Raw genomic sequence first — 20,243 nt, 5'->3', positions numbered from 1 at the left:
GTTATTGATCCGTCAATATCTTTCTAAATAAACCGAACTATGGAAAGCTAATCCTATCAATATCTGAGAGGGACCTAAACACTGTCCAAACTCTCCAACCACATCTTGAAGTCTGTATAAACCATCAAGCGTTCTCCTTTACCGGACGAGGGCTTTTATTTTGAAATGTGTTTCTCATCGGACCACATGTGCAGCTACACCGCTCCTCCACCTGGAAGCACACCATCTCGGTGAAGATGTGCGAAGTTTTCCTGCGTAAAATCGCCCCTTCTGAGACAGATGAGGGCATGTTTTACTGGAAGAACAGCTCGGAGCCTCTGGAGGAAATGTCCAAATGTGATATCCTGAGAGGCATCGTGACGGAGAAGCTGAGCACCGCGCTGCAGGAGATCCTGGCGGTGCTACAGAGAACTGTGTCCGGGTATGAGGAGGAGGCTTTGGGCCTGAGGAGGGAGATCAGCCGGCAGAGGAGCCAGCTGGAGCTCCTGCAGCCCCGAGTCAGCCTGCAGAGAAGAGGTCCGAGCCTGGAGGAAGCACCTTTTCTTCTGAGTCGCAGAAGTCCCTTTAAAAAACGGCTAATTGAAATATGAATTGTTCGCTGAGGGAATTTCCAACTTCAGAGAAAATTAAATAAATTCTAACACAAATTTTCATTATAGCATTAACAATTCTGCATTAAAAAAGTTCCAGTAAATGTTGTTTTTAAAGCTTTTTAATACTGCTCCACTGAGCTAATGGAGGCCGAAATTATTCTCTGTATTTAAAGCCCTGGTTCCAGATGCTGAAGACCATGATGTGGAGGTTTCCCCTGAGGAGGAAGAGGAGCAGCAGCCAGGTGCATCTTTATCTCATTTATTAAGTGTGTAAATTCTGTGGTATGCATTAAGATGAGTGCTTTACTAATCCCAAAGTGGGACATGTTTGTGTTGCAGCAGCATGAAACAAGGCGTTGCACATAATTAGAAATAAACAATTCTAAAGTTTAAACATCTCGAGAAAGAAATAGAAATAAACCGGCATCAGAGAAAAGATATATATAGTCGACTCTGAAGTATTAAGTAGTGATAGAAGTGAATCCTGTGTGCAGCGGAGCAGGAGACCGGGAGCCTCGGCATGCTGTGGTACGACGACGATGAGGATGATGAAGAGGAAGAGCAGCCGACACCGGACCCGAAGGACCCCGATTTTCAAATAACACCCCGGTAAAATAATTTTAAAAAATAGCTGTCTTTTATTTTGGGCCCCCCCCCCCCCGCTGACGCTCTGTGTCCTGCAGGCTGATTTCCCCCAGAGCGCGGTCTGACAGGCGGCGGCCCGGCAGACCCCGGGGCAGCATCATCCTCAGGGTCTGCCTCCTGGAGGACGCCCGCACCCTCGTGCTCTCCAACAGCGGTGCGTACTCGAGTCTTCTATTCTGAAACAGCTTCAGATGGATTTACACCGCTGTGTGTGTGTGTGTCCCCCCTACCCCCACAGTGTTTAAGAGGCACCCGGTGCAGGAGCTGTGCTGCCCCCCCGGGCTGTCGGAGGAGGGCTTCCTGCTTCTCCTCCGCTCATCCTTCCCCCGGCTGACGGAGAGCTTCGAGCTCTTCACCTCCGACCGGACCAAGACGCTGCGGCCGCTGCGTCTGGAGGCGCTGACTCCGGAGAGGATCCTCAGCAGCGTGCGAGCCTCCGCCCTATACATTCGCCTCAAGGTACAAACAAACACAAAACAACAAATAAACTTGATGTTCAAGCCTCCCTCCAGGTGATGAAGGATCATGTTTTCCAGAGCAGAGAGGATTCTGGGAGCAGGGGCTCTGTTGGTCCTCAGGAAGAACCGTCTCCGTCGGGCTCCATCACCTCATCAGCTGACGAGACCGAAGCGTCCAGCAGGTAAACAACAACAACAACAACAACATACTAATACTGACTTTATATTTAACTAAACTCACTCCTCCGGCAGCGTACCGTCTCCCAGAGTGCCGTCTGTCAAGCGCCGGCGAGGCAGACCCCGCCTCTGGAAGCAGCCCCCTCACCACGTCCTGAGGGTCTGCATGCTGGGGACGCACCGCTCAGATGTGCTGTCCAACAAAGGTAAACAGGAAGTGACATCATCAGACTCAACACCCTTTTTGTTCTATGCTTTGGTTCACATATTGTTCCCTCGTGGGGGGGGTGGGTCTTCTTCTCTCAGTGTTTAAGAGGCACCCGGTGCAGGAGCTTTGCTGCCCCCCCGGGCTGTCGGAGGAGGACTTCCTGCTCCTCCTCCGCTCCTCCTTCCCTCGCCTGACGGACGGCAGCAGTTTCGAGCTCCTCCGGACTGACCGGAGCCGGCGGCTGCAGAGGGTCCGGGCGGAGCGGCTGACCCCCGAAGAGATCCTTAAGACCAGGAGCCCTGGGGGGGAGAAGACGCTGCTCTACCTCCGGCTCACGGTACAAGTCATTCTACTTAACATCTCCCTGAAGAGGCCCTGTGTTTCTAAAAGCATCGACTCTTTCAGACGGGAAAGGAGGAGGAGGCGGAGGAGGAGCAGGAGCAGCAGCAGCAGGAGGAGGAGGAGGAGCAGGTGCAGCAGGAGGAGGAGGAGGAGCAGCAGCAGCAGCAGGAGGAGCGCCGCCTCTCATCTGATGTGGTGATGAAAACTGACGAAGCCGGGTTCAGTTCAAGGTAATCAAAAACACCAGATCTGATGTTTTGAAACTGAAAGGAGTACGTCTGATCAATCTGTTCTCTCCAGCCCGGTGCAGCGTGCAGTCCCGTGCAGCAACGCGCCGCAGGAACAGGAAGTAGAGGCGCAGGAACAGGAAGAAGAGACGCAGGAACAGGAAGTAGAGGCGCAGGAACAGGAATTAGAGACGCAGGGCGCTGCATACTCCAGCGAGGACGGAGCTGCAGACGAGGCGTCGGACGGACACTGGAAAGCCGACCCGGACCTGAGGCCGAGCGGCGCCAGGAGAGGGAAGCTCACTGGGAAAACTGCGTGCAGAGTGTGCGGCGTGTCGTACGTGGTGCAGGGCAGCCTGATCAAACACGCCTGGAGTCACGCTGACGATGCGCCGGCCGTCTGCGGGGTCTGCGGCAACCGCTACGAAACCTCCGAGGATTTAAAGTCGCATCTGAAGAAATACAAAAAGACCCACGAGTGCTCGTTCTGCAGGAAATCCTTCCTCACCGTCACCGGGCTTAAGTGTCACGTCACGCTGCACACTGGCGACCGGCCCTTCAAATGCGACCTCTGCGGGAAGGCCTTCGCGCACGCCTCCAACCTGAGCATCCACCGCTGGGTGCACCGCGAGGAGAGACCGCACAAATGCGACGTGTGCCCGAAGGCATTCGGCATGAAGGCGCAGCTGCAGGCGCACCGGCGGACGCACGGCCAGAGAGAGCGCTTCAGCTGCGGCGTCTGCGGGAAGTCCTTACTGGACATGCGGTCCCTAACGCGACACAAGTCCACACACTCCGGCGAGCGGCGCTACGGCTGCGAAATCTGCGGGAAGCGCTTCAAACTCCCGGGAACGCTGAGGTCTCACGAGAAGATCCACACGGTGCGCGAGCGGCCCTTCCTCTGCCACATCTGCTGCAAGACCTTCATCTCCAACAGTGGGCTGAAGATGCACGAGAAGACGCACGCTGCCGAGCGCCCGTTCCCGTGCGCCGTCTGCGGGAAGGGCTTCATCTCCAACGGTGAGCGCAATGCGCACATGCGCGTGCACACGGGCGAGGCGCCACATGGCTGCTCCGAGTGCGGACGCTTCTTCAAGCGCAAGACGCACCTGAACAACCACGTGAGGAGCCACATGGGCATCAAGCTGTTCGTGTGCAGCGTCTGCGGGAAGGCGTGCTCGCGGCAGGAGCACCTGACTGTGCACATGAGGACGCACAACGGGGAGAGACCCTACCAATGTACCGTCTGCGAGAAGGCCTTCACTCAGAGCCACTGCCTTAAGACGCACATGAAGAGCCACCGCCGCGGGGACCAGGGGTTCCTGAACGCCCGTGTCCTTGAGGACGGTGAACCGACGTCAATTTGAACGATTCATCTTCTGATTTAGGTCTCGAAAAAAGTCTGTCCCTCTTTCAAAGTCTGAGTTTATTGTTGAAGAAATATCACTTTAAGATGATATAAAACACATGAGCAAAAACCTCCAGAAGACCCTAAAAACTAGAATTACTTTAACTGTTTTAAGTAGTGGGGGGAAATCTGTAACAATATCCAGCTTTGACCGAAAAATTAAGACTTGTTATTAGTTTTCTACCATTCTCTCCTTACACAGCTCGAAGGTAAAACTGTCCAACTTTTTTAAATCGTTATAAACATTAATAACTACCAAAAGTTTTAGTTTGGGAATTTATTGCGAGTTTAAGAATAAAGAAACAGGTTGCATTTTTAAAACACTTCTGAATCTGTGTCGTATTTACAGCAAATGTAACGTTCACTGGCCACGGTAAACTCCTGTACATTTCTAACGATAGTATTCACACTGCGTGTTGCATTCAGGGCAAGTGGGAAATCGGATGTTGTATCTTTGCTCATCTTTATACATGTTTAGTTAAAGTGAACAAATCCCACGCGTTCCTGAATGCAGCATGGTGCCTTAAAGTGCATGTTTTGCATACCAGATATCGCTCAAATATTAAGCACACATGCCTTACTCCTGCAGCCACGCTTCTGTGCTCCTCTCTTGCATAATGAATAAACTTTGTTCTCTGTTGAAGAAAATAAAGTCCCACATTTGTAGTTTTTTTTCCACACTGGTTTCTTTGTGTGCGTCGCGGTGCGTTCAGGGCAGCTCGAGCATGTCGTGTTCGGCGAGGATCCGCTGCGTCCGCGTTTGCACGAGCGCCAGGGCGTCGATGATGATCCGCAGGACGGGCGTGGCCTCCCGCTGGCTCCGCACACACACCAGCTGCAGGAAGTACTGTCGGTCCGGCAGGGCGAGGAACACGAACTCTGCCGCCTGACGCAGCACCCAGGGGTGGTGGGGGGCCAGAGCCACAATGTAGGCGTTCCTGAGGGGGGGTGGAAATCATAGCATGTTAGCATGATGTAATGACCGTGGAGCAGCTAATATTAGCCTGTTAGCAGGATCATGCTACTGTTATGAGATTAAAACACTGCCTGTTGGAATCCTCCTCCTTGTGAGCCGTTAGCTTTAGCCTCTTTGAGCTATACAACGAGCCGTTAGCATTAGCCTGTTAGCATCACCTGCACAGCTCTCCAGGTGTTTTGAACTCTCCGTCGGTGCCCGGTCCTTCGGCCAAACCCTCCAGCATGAGTTTTAACCAGAGCAGCGATCGGTGCAGCCGCAGCAGCGTCCTGCAGCCGGAGTCTGTGCGGCGGGAGAAGTCGACCACGCCCTCCTGTAGCTCCACCTTCACCATGCTTCGGAGCGAACGATACGCCTAGAGAGCAAAAACAAAGTCAGATAAAATCTTCACATACTCCAGCTTTATTGTATGACACTCACCCCTGTTTTCAGTCCAAATGCGGCTGGGGTGTGTAGACTACGTTTCCCATGATCCTTTGCGCTGTGTTTGAGTGACAGCTCCTGTATCGCTACTATTTTCTCCGTCACTTTCCCGGAGAATAAACTGACCATCGTCCCGAGGGAGTTCATGAATCTGAAAGAGACATGATTTTAGACATGAGTATATCTACTGCTAATGTTAGCATGTCCAGCTAATTAGCTAGGCTAGTTTTATTCTTTATGCTAAGCTAAGCTAACCAGCTGCTGTGAGAGCAACTAACTCATTGAATGTTTTAAATCCTTTATAAATGTATATTCAGTGTACTTGAGCAGCTGATCCCAGCCCTGCAGGTAAGGCCCCAGCAGGACGTCATCGGGGTCGCTCAGGCTGAGCTTTAAATACTTCAGCAGCTGCCCGGCCTGAAACGATTGGCCGGGACACTCCTTAATGAGGGGCGGGGCTTCGCCGGCAACCAATGGGGGCACAGCCTGAAAGAAAACACGTTTATACACATTTCCTTTTTTATTTCTATAATAGAAATGTTCTATAAATGATTTGTTATTGTATTTTAAATATGTATTTTTTATTTGATCAAAATGTGTGTGTACCGTTGGCCGGAAAGACTTCAAACATGGCTGCCCAGCGCTGCCACAGTCTCTGCCTCCACCCTGAGCTGAAGACAGAATTATAAAATAAAAGAAATTATTATTTTTATTGTTAACAAATAAAAACTATTTAAAAAGAGTTACTACAATAACAAATTAAAATAAAAAACATTAAAATATGCCGGGAAAAAAATGAACTGCTCTAAAAATGAACTGCTCTACTCTACCTATTTATTGATATTTTAATATCAAAAGACATTAAGAAATATTGTCATTATAGTGAATTTAAAGTACAGTATTTCCCTATTCATTTTATGTATAGGGAAATAAAATATATAATGTGAATTCTCAAGTGAAAGTAGTGTTTCAGGGACTCCATGGTAAAGGAGAAACTGACAGAGGTGGAGCCACAATGGCCGCCACAGAGAAACTCACGGAGCCAGAAGGAGCTGAAGAAGAGGAGCAGTGCCAACATGGCCGCCAGCAGCAGGTGACGAGGCCTCGCCGTCCGCCTGAGGAGAACCATGGTGACCACACACACACACAAACACACCACCAAAATATATACACACTCTCTTTGTAGTCCTGAAGTCAGAACACACACATTGTTTACCGGCTCTCCTGCTCGCTGTTGTTTTCGGGGTTAAAGGTAGACTTCAGGTAAAACTGGAAGTTAACACACACACGGCCTTTGCACTTGACCTTTGATCAGTTTATCTTGTTTTATCACACACACACACACACACACACACACACACACACACACACACACACACACACACAGACAGGCCAATGTGTGGTCAGTTAGCTGTGGGGTCGTACAGGGCCATAAATAAAAGATTAAATCTGTTTGAGAATAATCAATAAATGTGTAAATATAAATAGTTTTGGGGGGAAAATATTGATTATTTCTGACAATGTACCCTTCTTTCTTTTTCAGTTTTTTACTAAAAAACGTTTTGTTTTAAATGTTTTACATTTTAGATTTATTATTGTTGTTTTTCCCAATTATAATTTGTATTGACATATTTATTATTTAGCTGTTTCCTTTTTATTTATTTTTCACATATATATTATCTTAAAGACCCTCCCAGGACTCCGTATATCCGGCATAGAAAACTCATCGGCTCAATAATGCCACAAGATTGTCCAAAAGTGGGAAGAGAACATTTATTTCTGGCGTTGAAACGACACATAGCAGCTTTCAGTTACATAAAGATGTTAAAACACACAATGGATTAAAGTCACAAAAACATCTGAATGTCTTTGGTGCAAATATATTTGTGTTATTGTGCTTTTTTTCAGTGTAACGCTACAGGATAAGGGCTTAAATACATCTTAAGGGAAGAATAAAGGGTTTCTGAGACTTCAGTCCAGGGGTTATATGTTCCAGAAGTACTTACCGCTAAGCATTGGTCCATGGCTTCTAATAATGAGGAGTTTATTAAAAGGAGGAAACTGTTATTTTAAGGGGAATAAAGCTGATGAAGAGGTGGACATTCAGCTTCATTAGTAAGAAAAAGAGTTTGAGAATTAATTGTATTTCTTAGGATGGAAAAAAGGCTTTACTAAGGTTCAGGTTTTTGTCAAAAATAGAGTAAAAATACAAGAGATTTTTCAGTTTTGTTCATGAAAAATAAAATTGCTAAAGGAAGACTGAGGGGTTTTCTCTCTACAGTGCAAGAAATAACAAAGTTAAGGGTTTAGTTCAGGTTCTCTTAGTGTGTGTATGTGTGTGTGTGTGTGTGTGTGTGTGTGTGTGTGTGTGTGTGTGTGTGTGTGTGTGTGTGTGTGTGTGTGTGTGTGTGTGTGTGAGCAGGATCATCCTGTTTTAACCTGCAGGATGTCACACAGGCCGGGACGCTTCTGAAGAACCTGAAGGAAGAAAAACATTTATAAAAGCACAATAATTAATAGCTCTTTGAAAACATTTGTCCCTCTTTACTTTAATGTGTTATTTATATTTCCTGATCTTAATTCACCTTTTTATTTTGTATTTATCTCACTTTTATATAATTCTGATGTTTTTATTCTACCTCCCTCTCACCTTCAGGGTGTTTGAGATCTCTCCGAACAGATGCTGAGCCTCCTGAGAGTCAGACTCCTCAAAGTAATCCGACACCGACACCTCCACCACCATGGACCTGATGTTCTCACACACACCTGCACACACACACACACACACACACACACACACACACACACACACACACACACACACACACACACACACACACACACACACAAAGAATAAATGTGGATTCATCCCCTGCTGAAAATATTTCCCAAAGAATGCACTTTTTCCAGCTTTTATAACTCTTTTGCATGTGAGCATGAGGATAGTAATTTGTGTGTGTGTGTGTCTCACTGTGGAAGTGCAGGAGGGCCTGGCCGCTGACAGGAGTGTGTGTGAGGATCAGTGTGTGTACGCTCTTCAGTCCGGCCTCACACAGCGCCGTCGCCGCCTGCAGGCCGAGGTCGGAAACACGCTCTAACTCCAACACCTGCAGGTGAGTACAGCTATGCACTGCACACGCACACACGCACACACACACACACACACACACACACACACACACACACACACACACACACACACACACACACACACACACACACACACACACACACACATTTAAAACCTCTATACCTGTAATATTTTGCGTTCCCTTTATTCTACAAATATTGTCGGTAAAAAAAGTCCTGACAAAAAACAATAACAAAAGCGCTGTCTTACCCAAAGCGACCAATCCCTGCGTCCCACAGCCGGCCCCGCCCACACTGAGGTACTGGAGGCGGGGCCAGCATCGACCAATCGTCTGCAGGCAGCGGTTTCCAAAACGAGTGGGCTGTTGACTAAAGAAAAAAAAGCTTTATAATACTTAATAACTGTGTGTGTGTGTGTGTGTGTGTGTGTGTGTGTGTGTGTGTGTGTGTGTGTGTGTGTGTGTGTGTGTGTGTGTGTGTGTGTGTGTACTGACCAGGGGTGGGCTGGCGCAACCTGCAGGCTGCTGATGTTCCTGCAGCCTGCGCCCAGGGCCCAGAGAACCTCGTGACCCAGAGGATCTGAAGAGCTCCTGCAGGAAAAAATACAATGTCTGAATTTCAGGTACTTCTAAATATAGACAGGAAGCAAATGATGCATAAGGTGAGCAGACAGGTGAACAGTCTCACCTGTATGTGAGTGTGTTCAGGTTCCTGCTGTAGCAGCTGGCCAACCACAGCGTCCGGTCAGTGAGGATGTGAGGACACTGAGAGACAGACAGGTGCAGCAGACTGCCGCCCGCCGACCGGAGCAGGACCTCCACCCCGGGTTCCACAACGCCTCTAATACAGAACACACACACACACACACACACACACACACACACACAATGTAGCTTTAATAATAATAAAAATAATACATTTAATTTATATAACGCTTTTCTAAATACTCAAAGACAACAAAACAAAAATATTCCTTACAACAAACAAACATAAAGTATTTGATGAGTGTGTGCCCGCTTGTTTTCAATCCTTTGTGAGGTCACTAAGAGGTTAAAAATGAGACTTTAGATTTCAAGACTCAGGGTTAGTGGGTCAGTGGTTAGTGGTCAGAATATTTGGTGCTTAAAGATGGAGCGTTACCGTGTGTTTTTGTGGTAATCCTCCCGCGTCTCGTCGGCTCGTCTGCTCCGAGGCTTGAGGTTGTGTAGAACCACGGACTGGGTTTGAGTGCACCACTGAGAAAGAGTGGTCAGGAACTACACACACACACACACACACGCACGCGCACACACACACATACACACACACACACCAATAACATCAGTACAATTATAGCATAAATACATGTTTTTAAATGATTGAAATGATTAAATCATAAAAATAGTCAAAAATAGTAATGAATATCTTGTGGTTATATTCAGGTCTTATGTAAAACAAAGATGGCCGCCGTACCTCCGCCGACACCCTGGCATTTTCAAGCCGGAGGCGTGTCCAAACGGCCGGGTGCCTAGCAACAAACAGCCAATCGGAGCAGACCTCGGCGGCGCACAGCAACGAGCGCACGTCCAAATATGGAAACACGCAGAAGAGCCCCGCCCTCAGACGCAACGTGTCCGCCAGGCGAGGACGGGCAGGGGAGGGGGAGGCATCTGCAGGGGGGAGGAGGAAGAGGAGAGGCTTTTATTGTGAAGGGGCCCCAGGAAGTGATGCAACAACATGAAAAATAAGACAGTTTACCTGAGCCAGGTGTGTTCTTCTGGACGAAAACAAGCCTCCTGATCTCAGCGCTGCTCCAGAATCCTTCCTCGTCTATTTCTTCATCATCATCATCATCATCATCATCCTCCTCCTCCTCTTCTTCTTCTTCGGTGCTGTATTGGCGACAGTTTCTTTTGCTCCACGTCCTCTGACATCCTCCCTCCTGCACCCTGGAAAACGAAGAGGACTTTTAAAAGCACTTATTTACATTACTACATAATGAATGCCAGTATGTAACATCTAAAAAACACAACCCACTGCTGCATTGTGGGTAATGTAGGCGCCAGGTTAACATTATAGAAATTAGCTTTAAAGACCATTGCATTGTATTTTAGTCTAAATCTGCTAAATGTACACTTTTACGTACGTCCGTCTCTCTCTTCGGGTCCAGGGTGGAGCGTAGTGTTGGAGGTGGACCAGACCTCCCTCTTCATCCCACCCCCCCGAACCCAGAGACGAGGTCCGCATCAGACCGGACACACCACTGCAGCATGAGAGGAAAATGAAACCTCTGAGTTATCAGGGAAAGAGAGGAATATCTTTTCAACGCCTTTTCTGATATTTTTCATTTGTCTTTTGGGAATTCATCACAGATTTATAACACAATTCTGTGATTTATTTTCCTACATTGCGGTGTGTTTTTCACCATGTATTTATTAAGATATATCAGGAGAATTTATCCAATATATTTTTTGACAAAATAAAATCCTGATATAGTGTTTCATTTATTTTTGAGAATTGTTTTAATATATTCATTTTAAAAGTGCAAAATGATGAGAAAAAGGCTCAATATAAATTCTGTCATGGTGCTCGTGATGCGTTCAGGTACCTGTAGGGATGTTGGCTGTACAGCTGCTCCCCCAGCCTGCAGGAGCCCGACACACTGTAGCTCCTCTGCAGGGAAGAGGAAGAGTTGATGTCAGGTATTGGCACACATTTCTGTAAATTAATATTAATATTTCTGTGTCTCTCACCCGGTTTCCGATGCTACCCTGCATCTTGTCTGCCAGGACGTCCTCGGTGCTGGCGTCCAGACTGCGGCCCCCCCACCCGACTGCAGGTGTGTGTCCATGTGTGTGTATGTAGGGGTGTGTGTACGGTTCAGTGTGTGTGTACAGATGTGTGTGTGAGCTGAGCAGCAGCAACTGTCGCTCTGCACGGTCAGCGCGCTCCAGCAGCGCCTCGATGAAAACCTGAGAACCAACAGGAAGGGTTTAGGACTCATAATGCTGACTCATGTCTGGGTGTTAGGACTCCTAGTGCTGACTCATGTCAAGGTGTTAGGACTCATAGTGCTGACTCATGTCAAGGTGTTAGGACTCATAGTGCTGACTCATGTCAAGGTGTTAGGACTCATAGTGCTGACTCATGTCAAGGTGTTAGGACTCATAGTGCTGACTCATGTCTGGGTGTTAGGAGTCCTAGTGCTGACTCATGTCTGGGTGTTAGGACTCCTAGTGCTGACTCATGTCTGGGTGTTAGGACTCATAGTGCTGACTCATGTCTGGGTGTTAGGACTCCTAGTGCTGACTCATGTCTGGGTGTTAGGACTCATAGTGCTGACTCATGTCTGGGTGTTAGGACTCATAGTGCTGACTCATGCCTGGGTGTTAGGACTCATAGTGCTGACTCATGCCTGGGTCTTAGGACTCATATTGCTGACTCATGTCTTGGTGTTAGGTCTCATAGTGCTGACTCATGTCTGGGTGTTAGGTCTCATAGTGCTGACTCATGTCTGGGTCTTAGGACTCATAGTGCTGACTCATGAGAAGGTGTTAGGACTCATAGTGCTGACTCATGAGAAGGTGTTAGGACTCAGTGCTGACTCATGTCTGGGTGTTAGGACTCCTAGTGCTGACTCATGTCAAGGTGTTAGGACTCATAGTGCTGACTCATGTCAAGGTGTTAGGACTCATAGTGCTGACTCATGTCTGGGTGTTAGGACTCATAGTGCTGACTCATGTCAAGGTGTTAGGACTCATAGTGCTGACTCATGAGAAGGTGTTAGGACTCATAGTGCTGACTCATGTCAAGGTGTTAGGTCTCATAGTGCTGACTCATGAGAAGGTGTTAGGTCTCATAGTGCTGACTCATGAGAAGGTGTTAGGTCTCATAGTGCTGACTCATGTCTGGGTGTTAGGTCTCATAGTGCTGACTCATGTCTGGGTCTTAGGACTCATAGTGCTGACTCATGAGAAGGTGTTAGGTCTCATAGTGCTGACTTATATCAGGGCTTTATTGCTGAGTCATTCCTGCCGCTCCGTATAGAAGATCTTTGATCACCTGTAGTCTGGACTTTGCCTCTGCCTCTTTCTCTGCAGTTTCCCTCAGAAAAGACTCGATGTCCTCCATCTCCCTGAAACACACACACACACACACACACACACACACACACACACACACACACACACACACACACACACACACACACACACACACACACACACACACACCCTTAGGCCCACTGTCATCTTACATTTATCCTTGCTCTGTGTGTGTGTGTGTGTGTGTGTGTGTGTGTGTGTGTGTGTGTGTGTGTGTGTGTGTGTGTGTGTGTGTGTGTGTGTGTGTGTGTGTGTGTGTGTGTTTGTGTGTGATGCAGATTGAACGTGACGTGTCCTCTGTGCATCTCGTCCTGACTCTCTGTTCTGTTTCATTAGAACACAGAAGATAAATAACATCACTATATTAAAGGAGAACTATAGCAGTGATCTTCTGGAATGAAACCAGAGCAGCTTTTATATTTGATGTTGTTCCAGGAGAGTGTCCTCTTTAATTATAGAGCTGAGAACCGTGTTTCCCAGAAGCCCGAAATATATTTCACTGACCTCAAAAATATCTCGCAGCTCAAAACCCTTTTTAGTGTCTGTGCCTGATAACGCTGCAGAGGCCTTATCCTGATAGAGCTGCACAAATATCCAGGATGAGTAAGAGTATAAGGGAAACAATAAGGGTTGTGTTTTAGTTGATCTATTTTCCTTAGAACAAATATATATATCTATTTATTTTTGGATCAAAGTTCAAATCTTAAAGATCAATGTATATTTAATGATGAAGGTGTGCGGATACTGACTGTTGTCGTTCGTTCAGCTCTTTGTCTTTTCCTTCCAGATCTTTCTTCAGGCGCTCCATCATCTCCGCCGCAGCAGAGACCTGGTGAGTGAAAATAAATCATGTTTAAAATGTAGTTTTTAGACACATGTATATTTTCATCCAATCATTTTTCATTATTTTAAAAAATATATTATAAATAAATATATTTTCACATATTTGTCACATTTTTACGATTTTCCACACATATTATTTTCAATATTTTTCTGATATTTTAAAATATGTCTTTTGGAAATTCATCACATATTTTTAATATGATTATTTGATTTTTTTTTCCTACATTTCTATCATTTTAATATAATTTTTGGTATATTTCTCACCATATATTTGTAATATATATCAGTTCTGATATATTTCCGATATTTAAATAAATATGATCTATATATTTCTATATATATATATATATATATATAGATATATATATATATATATATATATATATATATATATATATATATATATATATATCTATATATATATATATATATCTATATCTATATCTATATCTATATATATATATATATATATATATATATATATAAGAAGCATTTCAAGGTCCTGGAGTGGCCTAGCCAGTCTCCAGATCTCAACCCCATAGAAAATATTTGGAGGGAGTTGAAAGTCCGTGTTGCCCAGCGACAGCCCCAAAACATCAGTGCTTTAGAGGAGATCTGCATGGAGGAATGGGCCAAAATACCAGCAACAGTGTGGAAACCTTGTGAAGACTTACAGAAAACCTTTGACCTCTGTCATTGCCAACAAAGGGTATATAACAAAGTATTGAGATGAACTTTTGTTATTGACCAAATACTTATTTTCCACAATCATTTGAAATAAATTCTTTAAAAATCCTACAATGTGATTTCCTGGATTGTTTCCCTCATTCTGTCTCTCATAGTTGAGGTATACCTATGATACAAATTACAGGACTCATCTTTTTAAATGGGAGAACTTGCACAGTTGGTGGCTGACTAAATACTTTTTTGCCCCACTGTACCTACTTTTCTGACAGTTTTCACATACCTTTTGGTCATTAATCACACACTGTTCCAATGTTTATTTTAATATCTTTTATCAGATCATTTTCAGACACTTACTGACTGTTTATTGATCAATAATAAGCAGATTCATCCAAAAACCTTTAACTTCAGCTCTAGGAATCTGTCTTTTCTCAGCAGCACTCACCTGTCGGGACAGGTATGCTGCTTTCTCCTCCACTTCCTGTTTCTGGCTCTTCAGCCGCTCCCGGCCCCGCCTCTCTTTCTCTAGCTCCGCCTCCCTCCTCTGAAGCTCCGCCTTCAGTCGAAACACTCGTCGGTTGACCCGCTCCTCCACCTCCGCAAACATCCGTCCGATTTTAAGATCCAGACCGAGCCCCAGACGCTCCTCCAGCCCGATGTCCAGGACCTGCAGGTTCAGGACGCCCACCTCTCGTATCTCCACAGACCCAGGGAGAGCCAGCGCTTTGGAGAGGTCCTCTGGCGCTCCTGCAGAGGGTGGAGCGTCCCCGAACATCTCCCTGAGCAGATGGACGGAGGTCGAGGAGGAGGAGGCCAAGTCCAGCTGCAGGGAGAGGCCCAGAGAGGAGCTCTGTTTCTGCGAGATGACGGGTCCGTGGAGGGGGAGCAGGACGCCGGCTCTGGAGCTCCGGACACGAGCCTGACGGGAGGAAAAGTTGAAGCATGTTTTACCTGTTTATCACACTGTGTTAAAATCGTGTCGACAGCGCTGATTGGCTGAGGGGCGGGACCTCAGATAGGATGGGACCTCAGATAGGGCGGGACCTCAGATAGGGCGGGACCTCAGAGGTTCGATATACCTGTGACAGCACCAGCAGGGTCTCGTAGGTGTGTCGGCTGACCAGGTGAGCCCGGAGCTCGGGTACCGACGAGAAACGAAAACCATCGCCACAGCGAGGGCAGAAGTAGGGCAGCGAGGAGGAAGAGGAGGAGGAAGAGGGACAGGAAGAGGAGGAGGAAGAGGAGGACATGCTGGGAGCTGCACACCTGCAAGAGAGATGGAAATATCATAAAAGCACCCAAGAATAAAAACTGGGTCAGTGTGTGTGTGTGTGTGTGTGTGTGTGTGTGTGTGTGTGTGTGTGTGTGTGTGTGTGTGTGTGTGTGTGTGTGTGTGTGTGTGTGTGTGTGTGTGATGCATAATAGATTTTTCTCAGATAAAGATTTAATGAGGGAAGTCTGTAGATTACAAACGGTGCTATGGTCTGTAAACGTGTGTGTTTGTGTGTGTGTGTGTGTGTGTGTATGTATGTGTGTGTGTGTGTGTGTGTGTGTGTGTAAGATATTGTGTCCTGTAGGAACTCGTTATGTTGATACATGTTAACGCATCACACACACACACACACACACACACACACACACACACACACACACACACACACACACACAGGCCTGATGGATCTGACATTTGTAGGGCGTGTGTGTGTGTGTGTGTGTGTACAGTAATTGCTCAGTGAAGCATGCCTCTTCCAACCTACTGACTGTGCATTTGTGTGTGTGTGTGTGTGTGTGTGTGTGTGTGTGTGTGTGTGTGTGTGTGTGTGTGTGTGTGTGTGTGTGTGTGTGTCCATACAGAGGAATTTATCACGGATGGATGAGCAGGAAGAAAGGAATGTATTTTTCGACGTTTGCCTCTTTTACTCTTCAGTTTATTTCCCATTTGTTCTGAACTGGTTCTTCACTGTGAAGGTCTGAAATCTCTCAGCAGTTTTTGGGTGTAAATTAAATAAATGCTAACCCTAACTGGACGTCAGATGAGGCACTTTTAGAAACACATGTATTTCCCAAAATCTGTAGTTAAATGAAACCGTACAGAGGCCAGTTAGCTTAGCATAACACGGGATGAACATCTACTGACCTAACGCTCACTGACCAATCCAAAAGGAGAGGTATAAGAACGACAGGTAAGCCTGGAGGACAAAATTGCAATATTACTGTCGTTTTAACACCCTGTTGTGCACTGACATGGCACAAAACCCCCGTAATAACTCAAGTAAACCCGTCTGAAAATAAATACATCTTTAAAGAACATTTTGATGAAGCCAAAATACAGGCAATATGTAGATCAGCACAACAACTTTTTGGTAGTTTTTTAGTAAATAAAACAAACTGTTTGACACACTGTACATATTTCTGTTGCATGTTTATTTGTACTCTATAGATGTGTGTAATCCTGTGCAGTACACATGCTATTGATCTGTCTTTACACGATATTTACAAAGATGTATATTATTCAGAAGTCTGTCACATATTAAACACAAGTAGTGTGTGTGTGTGTGTGTGTGTGTGTGTGTGTGTGTGTGTGTGTGTGTGTGTGTGTGTGTGTGTGTGTGTGTGTGAACTCTCACCTGTGCAGGAAACAGAAAAACGTGTCTGGCCGTCAATCAATCAGCTCTAACGTAAATCATAATAATCCCCTCCCGGTTGCCATGGTTCCCTGCTCCTCTTTTACAGTCCGAACGTTCGAACAAGCCATCCCATAATCATAGAACCAACCGTCCGTCCAGCTGAGAACACTCTGAACTCTGCATCGACGTACTGTGTGTGTGTGTGTGTGTGTGTGTGTGTGTGTGTGTGTGTGTGTGTGTGTGTGTGTGTGTGTGTGTGTGTGTGTGTGTGTGCAGCTGGTGACGTCAAAGCGCGTCACGAGGTCCCGATGTGCAAATGATGGCGGAGTGAAAGAGGGAGGGGCAAAAATAAATAATAAAAAAAAACGTTTTAAATGAATTTATTCAGGGAGTCGAAAACGACGATCAGAATCCTTCTCCTCCTCCTCCTCCTCCTCCTCCTCCTCCTCCTCCTCCTCCTCCTTCTTCTTCTTCCGGTGCATGCTGGGAGATTTTGGAGTGTGAGCGGAAGAAAAGAGCGACGCTTTATAAGCTACATGTTTCCGTTTGTGCTGTTTTATGGGTGTTAGTTTCATATAGTTTATCGGTGATAGTTTACTTTGCTTAACTTCTGGGTGTTTTGGTGGTGGGTTTGGGGTGTTTTGGTGGTGGGTTTGGGTGTTTTGGTGGTGGGTTTGGGGTGTTTTGGTGGTGGGTTTGGGGTGTTTTGGTGGTGGTTTTGGGGTGTTTTGCGGGCTTCTCCTGCCGGTGTCTCGCCGGCCGGCGTCTGACGCCATGGTGAATGGAGACTTCGCCAGACTCACGCGGAAGCACGGCATTAAAATATCGGCCGGCTTCCCATGCACTGTGGAGGATATCGGGCTGGCTGTGGGGGAGAAGGTCGGACACAGCAGCATTAAGTCCCTGGCGCGGATGAACAGCATGGAAAAGAGATGGCATAAAGTACCTGGGGGTGTTTGTAGGGAACACACATATAGTCCAGAAGAACTGGGAGAACGTCACAGAGAAGATTGAGGAAAAACTGTCCAAATGGAAGTGGCTGCTCCCGCAGATGTCTTTTAAAGGTAGAGTGTTGGTTTTAAACAACCTTGTGGCATCCCAACTGTGGCACCGCCTCACCTGTGTAGACCCTCCCTCAGGCCTACTGGCCCAAATACAAAAGAGATTGGTAGATTTCTTTTGGGATGGGCTACACTGGGTGCCACAGGGGGTGCTGTTTTTATCTAGAGAGGAGGGGGGACAGGGCCTTGTCCACCTGGCCAGCCGAACAGCCACTTTTAGAGTGCAGTTTCTGCAAAGGTATCTTACCGGCCCGGCTGATTTGGTGTGGAGAGATGTGAGCAGCTGCATTCTAAGACGCGTGAGTAACCTGGGGCTGGATGCTGCTCTGTTTTTAACTGATTGAACCATTTTAAAGTTAAGTGGGTTACCTCCCTTTTATCAGGGCGCTTTTAAGTCTTGGGCCCTTTTTAACCATAGAAGGTGTCCAAAGACTGACTCTCTGCACTGGTTGTTAAAAGAGCCTCTGATTCATGGAGCCAGGCTGGACGTTAGCTGCAGCGAGACACCAGGACTGGCGGTGGTGCTGCGCAGATCTGGGACCCTGAGCCTTCAGCAGGTGGTGGAAGCAGTGGGGCCGGAGCTGAGCGATGCCCGGGCCTCGGGCTCTCTGCTGGGTCTACACTCTGTCCGGGTGGCCCAGAGGATCCTGCAACTCTGGAGCCGGAGCCTCTGCGCTGAGGAACAGAGACTGTTAAGGAGCTACGGACAGGGCAGAGCCAAACCAGACCCAACAGACCCTTTCCCGGAGATATACCTGAGCCCAGGGCTCGGAGAGCTGACGAGCCCCCTGCTCAAGGTTGCAAACCCAGAGAAAATGACTATACACAAAGCTGACAAAAAGACTACATACATGAACATTGTAAAAACCACTAACAAAAATGGACTGAAGGACAGGGCCTCCACTGTGTGGAGCACTAGACTGGGTGGCGGAAACGGTCCAGGCCCACAGTGGAGGACTCTGTACAAACCCCCCTTAAAGAAACGTACTGCCGACCTCCAGTGGAGAATTTTACACGGCGCTATCTCCATCATTAATCCTGCTGTCAGTAACAACTGTCCATTTTGTGGTTTTAGAGAGACTTAGCTTTTGTATTTACCTATTCTAGGTAAATTGAGTTGTGTTGTATTTGATGTAAATGTACATTTACTAAACCTGTAATAAAGTGTTTTTGTAAAAGTCAAAGAGTCTCCTCCTTATTTTATTTCTATTATTATTATAATATGTTTTTATTATATTTTATTATTGTTATTGTTTATTATTGTTTATTATTATTTTAGATCATGACATTTTTTTAAACGAACAAACAATAACAGTTTCAAACAACAAATTCTTGCTTGAAACACAGAAAGATATTAATGACTACCGCCCAGTTGCAGTCACCTCCATCATCATGAAGTGCTTTGAGCGGTTAGTCAAACCTTTATCACCTCCTCCCTCCCTGACTCACTGGACCCCCTGCAGTTTGCCTACAGAGCAAACAGGTCCACGGATGATGCCATCTCCCTCACCCTCCACACTGCCCTCTCCCACCTGGACCGAGGAACACTTATGTGAGAATGCTGTTCATTGACTACAGTTCAGCATTCAACACCATTGGGCCCTCCAAGCTCATCATTAAGCTCAGGGATCTTGGGCTCAACAGCGCCCTCTGTGACTGGATCATGAGCTTCCTGACGGGCAGATCCCAGGCAGTGCGGATGGGGAACATCACATCCTCCACCTTCACCCTCAACACCGGAGCCCCTCAGGGTTGTGTGCTCAGCCCTCTCCTCTACTCCCTGTTCACGCACGACTGCGTGGCCACACACAGCTCCAACACCATCATCAAGTTTGCTGATGACACGACCGTCATCGGCCTGATCACAGACGGCGACGAGACGGCGTACAGAGAGGAGGTCAGAGCCCTGACATCTTGGTGCCAGGGACAACAACCTCCATCTCAACGTCAGCAAAACAAAGGAGCTGATTGTGGACTACAGGAAGAGGCAGAGAGAGGCACACACACCCATCACCATCGACGGGACTCCTGTGGAGAGAGTCAGCAGCTTCAGGTTCCTCGGGGTAAACATCAGTGAGGACCTGACATGGACACATCACACCAGGGTCATATCCAAGACGGCTCGACAGCGGCTCTTCTTCCTCCGCAGGCTGCGGAAGTTCAACATGGACTCCAGGATACTCTGCAACTTCTACAGGTGCACCATCGAGAGTATCCTGACTGGCTGCATCACCGCCTGGTATGGCAGTTGCACCGCCCTCAACCGTAAGACTCTACAGAGGGTGGTGAAAACTGCTCAGCACATCACCAGGACGGAGCTGCCATCCATGGAGGACCTCTACACCCAGCGGTGTAGGAAGAAGGCCGGTAGGATATTAAAGGACCCCCCTCACCGCAGC

The 20,243-nt window shown here is 47.0% G+C and overlaps 3 protein-coding genes and 1 long non-coding RNA gene across 6 annotated transcripts; 2 read left to right on the top strand and 2 right to left on the bottom strand.

Annotated features, from left to right (window-relative positions):
• Positions 1-192: 192 nt before the first annotated feature.
• Positions 193-4,381, top strand: LOC134875929 (zinc finger protein 37-like). 2 transcript variants are annotated; one of them, XM_063900686.1, is made up of 10 exons: positions 193-516; positions 767-835; positions 1,088-1,202; positions 1,277-1,392; positions 1,477-1,697; positions 1,775-1,878; positions 1,949-2,079; positions 2,180-2,232; positions 2,517-2,653; positions 2,724-4,381. In XM_063900686.1, exons 1-10 carry the CDS (start codon positions 237-239, stop codon positions 4,015-4,017), a joined length of 2,520 nt encoding a protein of 839 aa, XP_063756756.1. In that variant the 5' UTR covers positions 193-236; the 3' UTR covers positions 4,018-4,381. The 2 variants fall into 2 exon arrangements, with proteins under 2 accessions (XP_063756756.1, XP_063756754.1); XM_063900684.1 differs by having other exon boundaries at positions 2,180-2,418; positions 2,487-2,653.
• Positions 4,321-6,755, bottom strand: gltpd2a (glycolipid transfer protein domain containing 2a). The gene is made up of 6 exons (XM_063900689.1): positions 6,496-6,755; positions 6,064-6,128; positions 5,780-5,943; positions 5,455-5,608; positions 5,193-5,389; positions 4,321-4,996 (listed from the first exon to the last, which is right to left on the bottom strand). Exons 1-6 carry the CDS (start codon positions 6,584-6,586, stop codon positions 4,768-4,770), a joined length of 900 nt encoding a protein of 299 aa, XP_063756759.1. The 5' UTR covers positions 6,587-6,755; the 3' UTR covers positions 4,321-4,767.
• Positions 4,896-13,464, top strand: LOC134875932 (uncharacterized). Its single transcript, XR_010167307.1, has 6 exons — positions 4,896-6,587; positions 8,114-8,170; positions 8,442-8,570; positions 9,045-9,169; positions 9,969-11,365; positions 13,417-13,464. It is a non-coding gene; the product is annotated as an uncharacterized LOC134875932 (long non-coding RNA).
• LOC134875930 (F-box only protein 41-like) lies at positions 6,842-16,950 on the bottom strand. 2 transcript variants are annotated; one of them, XM_063900687.1, is made up of 17 exons: positions 16,784-16,950; positions 15,236-15,422; positions 14,602-15,075; positions 13,379-13,458; positions 12,589-12,661; positions 11,280-11,498; positions 11,135-11,199; positions 10,673-10,789; positions 10,285-10,475; positions 10,000-10,196; positions 9,688-9,803; positions 9,235-9,387; positions 9,042-9,137; positions 8,798-8,916; positions 8,429-8,587; positions 8,108-8,223; positions 6,842-7,935 (listed from the first exon to the last, which is right to left on the bottom strand). In XM_063900687.1, exons 2-17 carry the CDS (start codon positions 15,404-15,406, stop codon positions 7,882-7,884), a joined length of 2,400 nt encoding a protein of 799 aa, XP_063756757.1. In that variant the 5' UTR covers positions 15,407-15,422; positions 16,784-16,950; the 3' UTR covers positions 6,842-7,881. The 2 variants fall into 2 exon arrangements, with proteins under 2 accessions (XP_063756757.1, XP_063756758.1); XM_063900688.1 differs by lacking the exon at positions 16,784-16,950 and having other exon boundaries at positions 15,167-15,419.
• Between the last annotated feature and the right edge of the window lie 3,293 nt (positions 16,951-20,243).

The sequence above is a fragment of the Eleginops maclovinus genome, chromosome 14 (assembly GCF_036324505.1).
Source record: "Eleginops maclovinus isolate JMC-PN-2008 ecotype Puerto Natales chromosome 14, JC_Emac_rtc_rv5, whole genome shotgun sequence".
In the NCBI taxonomy this organism is placed as follows: Eukaryota; Metazoa; Chordata; class Actinopteri; order Perciformes; family Eleginopidae; genus Eleginops; species Eleginops maclovinus.
The sequence above is the reverse complement of the archived record's forward strand: the minus strand, read 5'-3'. Positions and strand labels throughout refer to the sequence as shown.

Excerpts from the sequence above, each read along its gene's own strand:
- LOC134875929 (XM_063900684.1), top strand. The coding sequence starts at position 237 with ATGTGCGAAGTTTTCCTGCGTAAAATCGCCCCTTCTGAGACAGATGAG. Across the intron at positions 1,879-1,948 it reads GAGACCGAAGCGTCCAGCAG|CGTACCGTCTCCCAGAGTGC; the intron begins GTAAACAACAAC and ends CTCCTCCGGCAG. Across the intron at positions 2,419-2,486 it reads TGCTCTACCTCCGGCTCACG|ACGGGAAAGGAGGAGGAGGC; the intron begins GTACAAGTCATT and ends CGACTCTTTCAG.
- gltpd2a (XM_063900689.1), bottom strand. The coding sequence starts at position 6,586 with ATGGTTCTCCTCAGGCGGACGGCGAGGCCTCGTCACCTGCTGCTGGCG. Across the intron at positions 6,129-6,495 it reads CTTCAGCTCCTTCTGGCTCC|CTCAGGGTGGAGGCAGAGAC; the intron begins GTGAGTTTCTCT and ends TTCTGTCTTCAG. Across the intron at positions 5,390-5,454 it reads CATTTGGACTGAAAACAGGG|GCGTATCGTTCGCTCCGAAG; the intron begins GTGAGTGTCATA and ends TTTGCTCTCTAG.
- LOC134875930 (XM_063900687.1), bottom strand. The coding sequence starts at position 15,406 with ATGTCCTCCTCTTCCTCCTCCTCTTCCTGTCCCTCTTCCTCCTCCTCT. Across the intron at positions 9,388-9,687 it reads GATTACCACAAAAACACACG|AGGCGTTGTGGAACCCGGGG; the intron begins GTAACGCTCCAT and ends GTTCTGTATTAG. Across the intron at positions 9,138-9,234 it reads CTGAACACACTCACATACAG|GAGCTCTTCAGATCCTCTGG; the intron begins GTGAGACTGTTC and ends TTTTTCCTGCAG.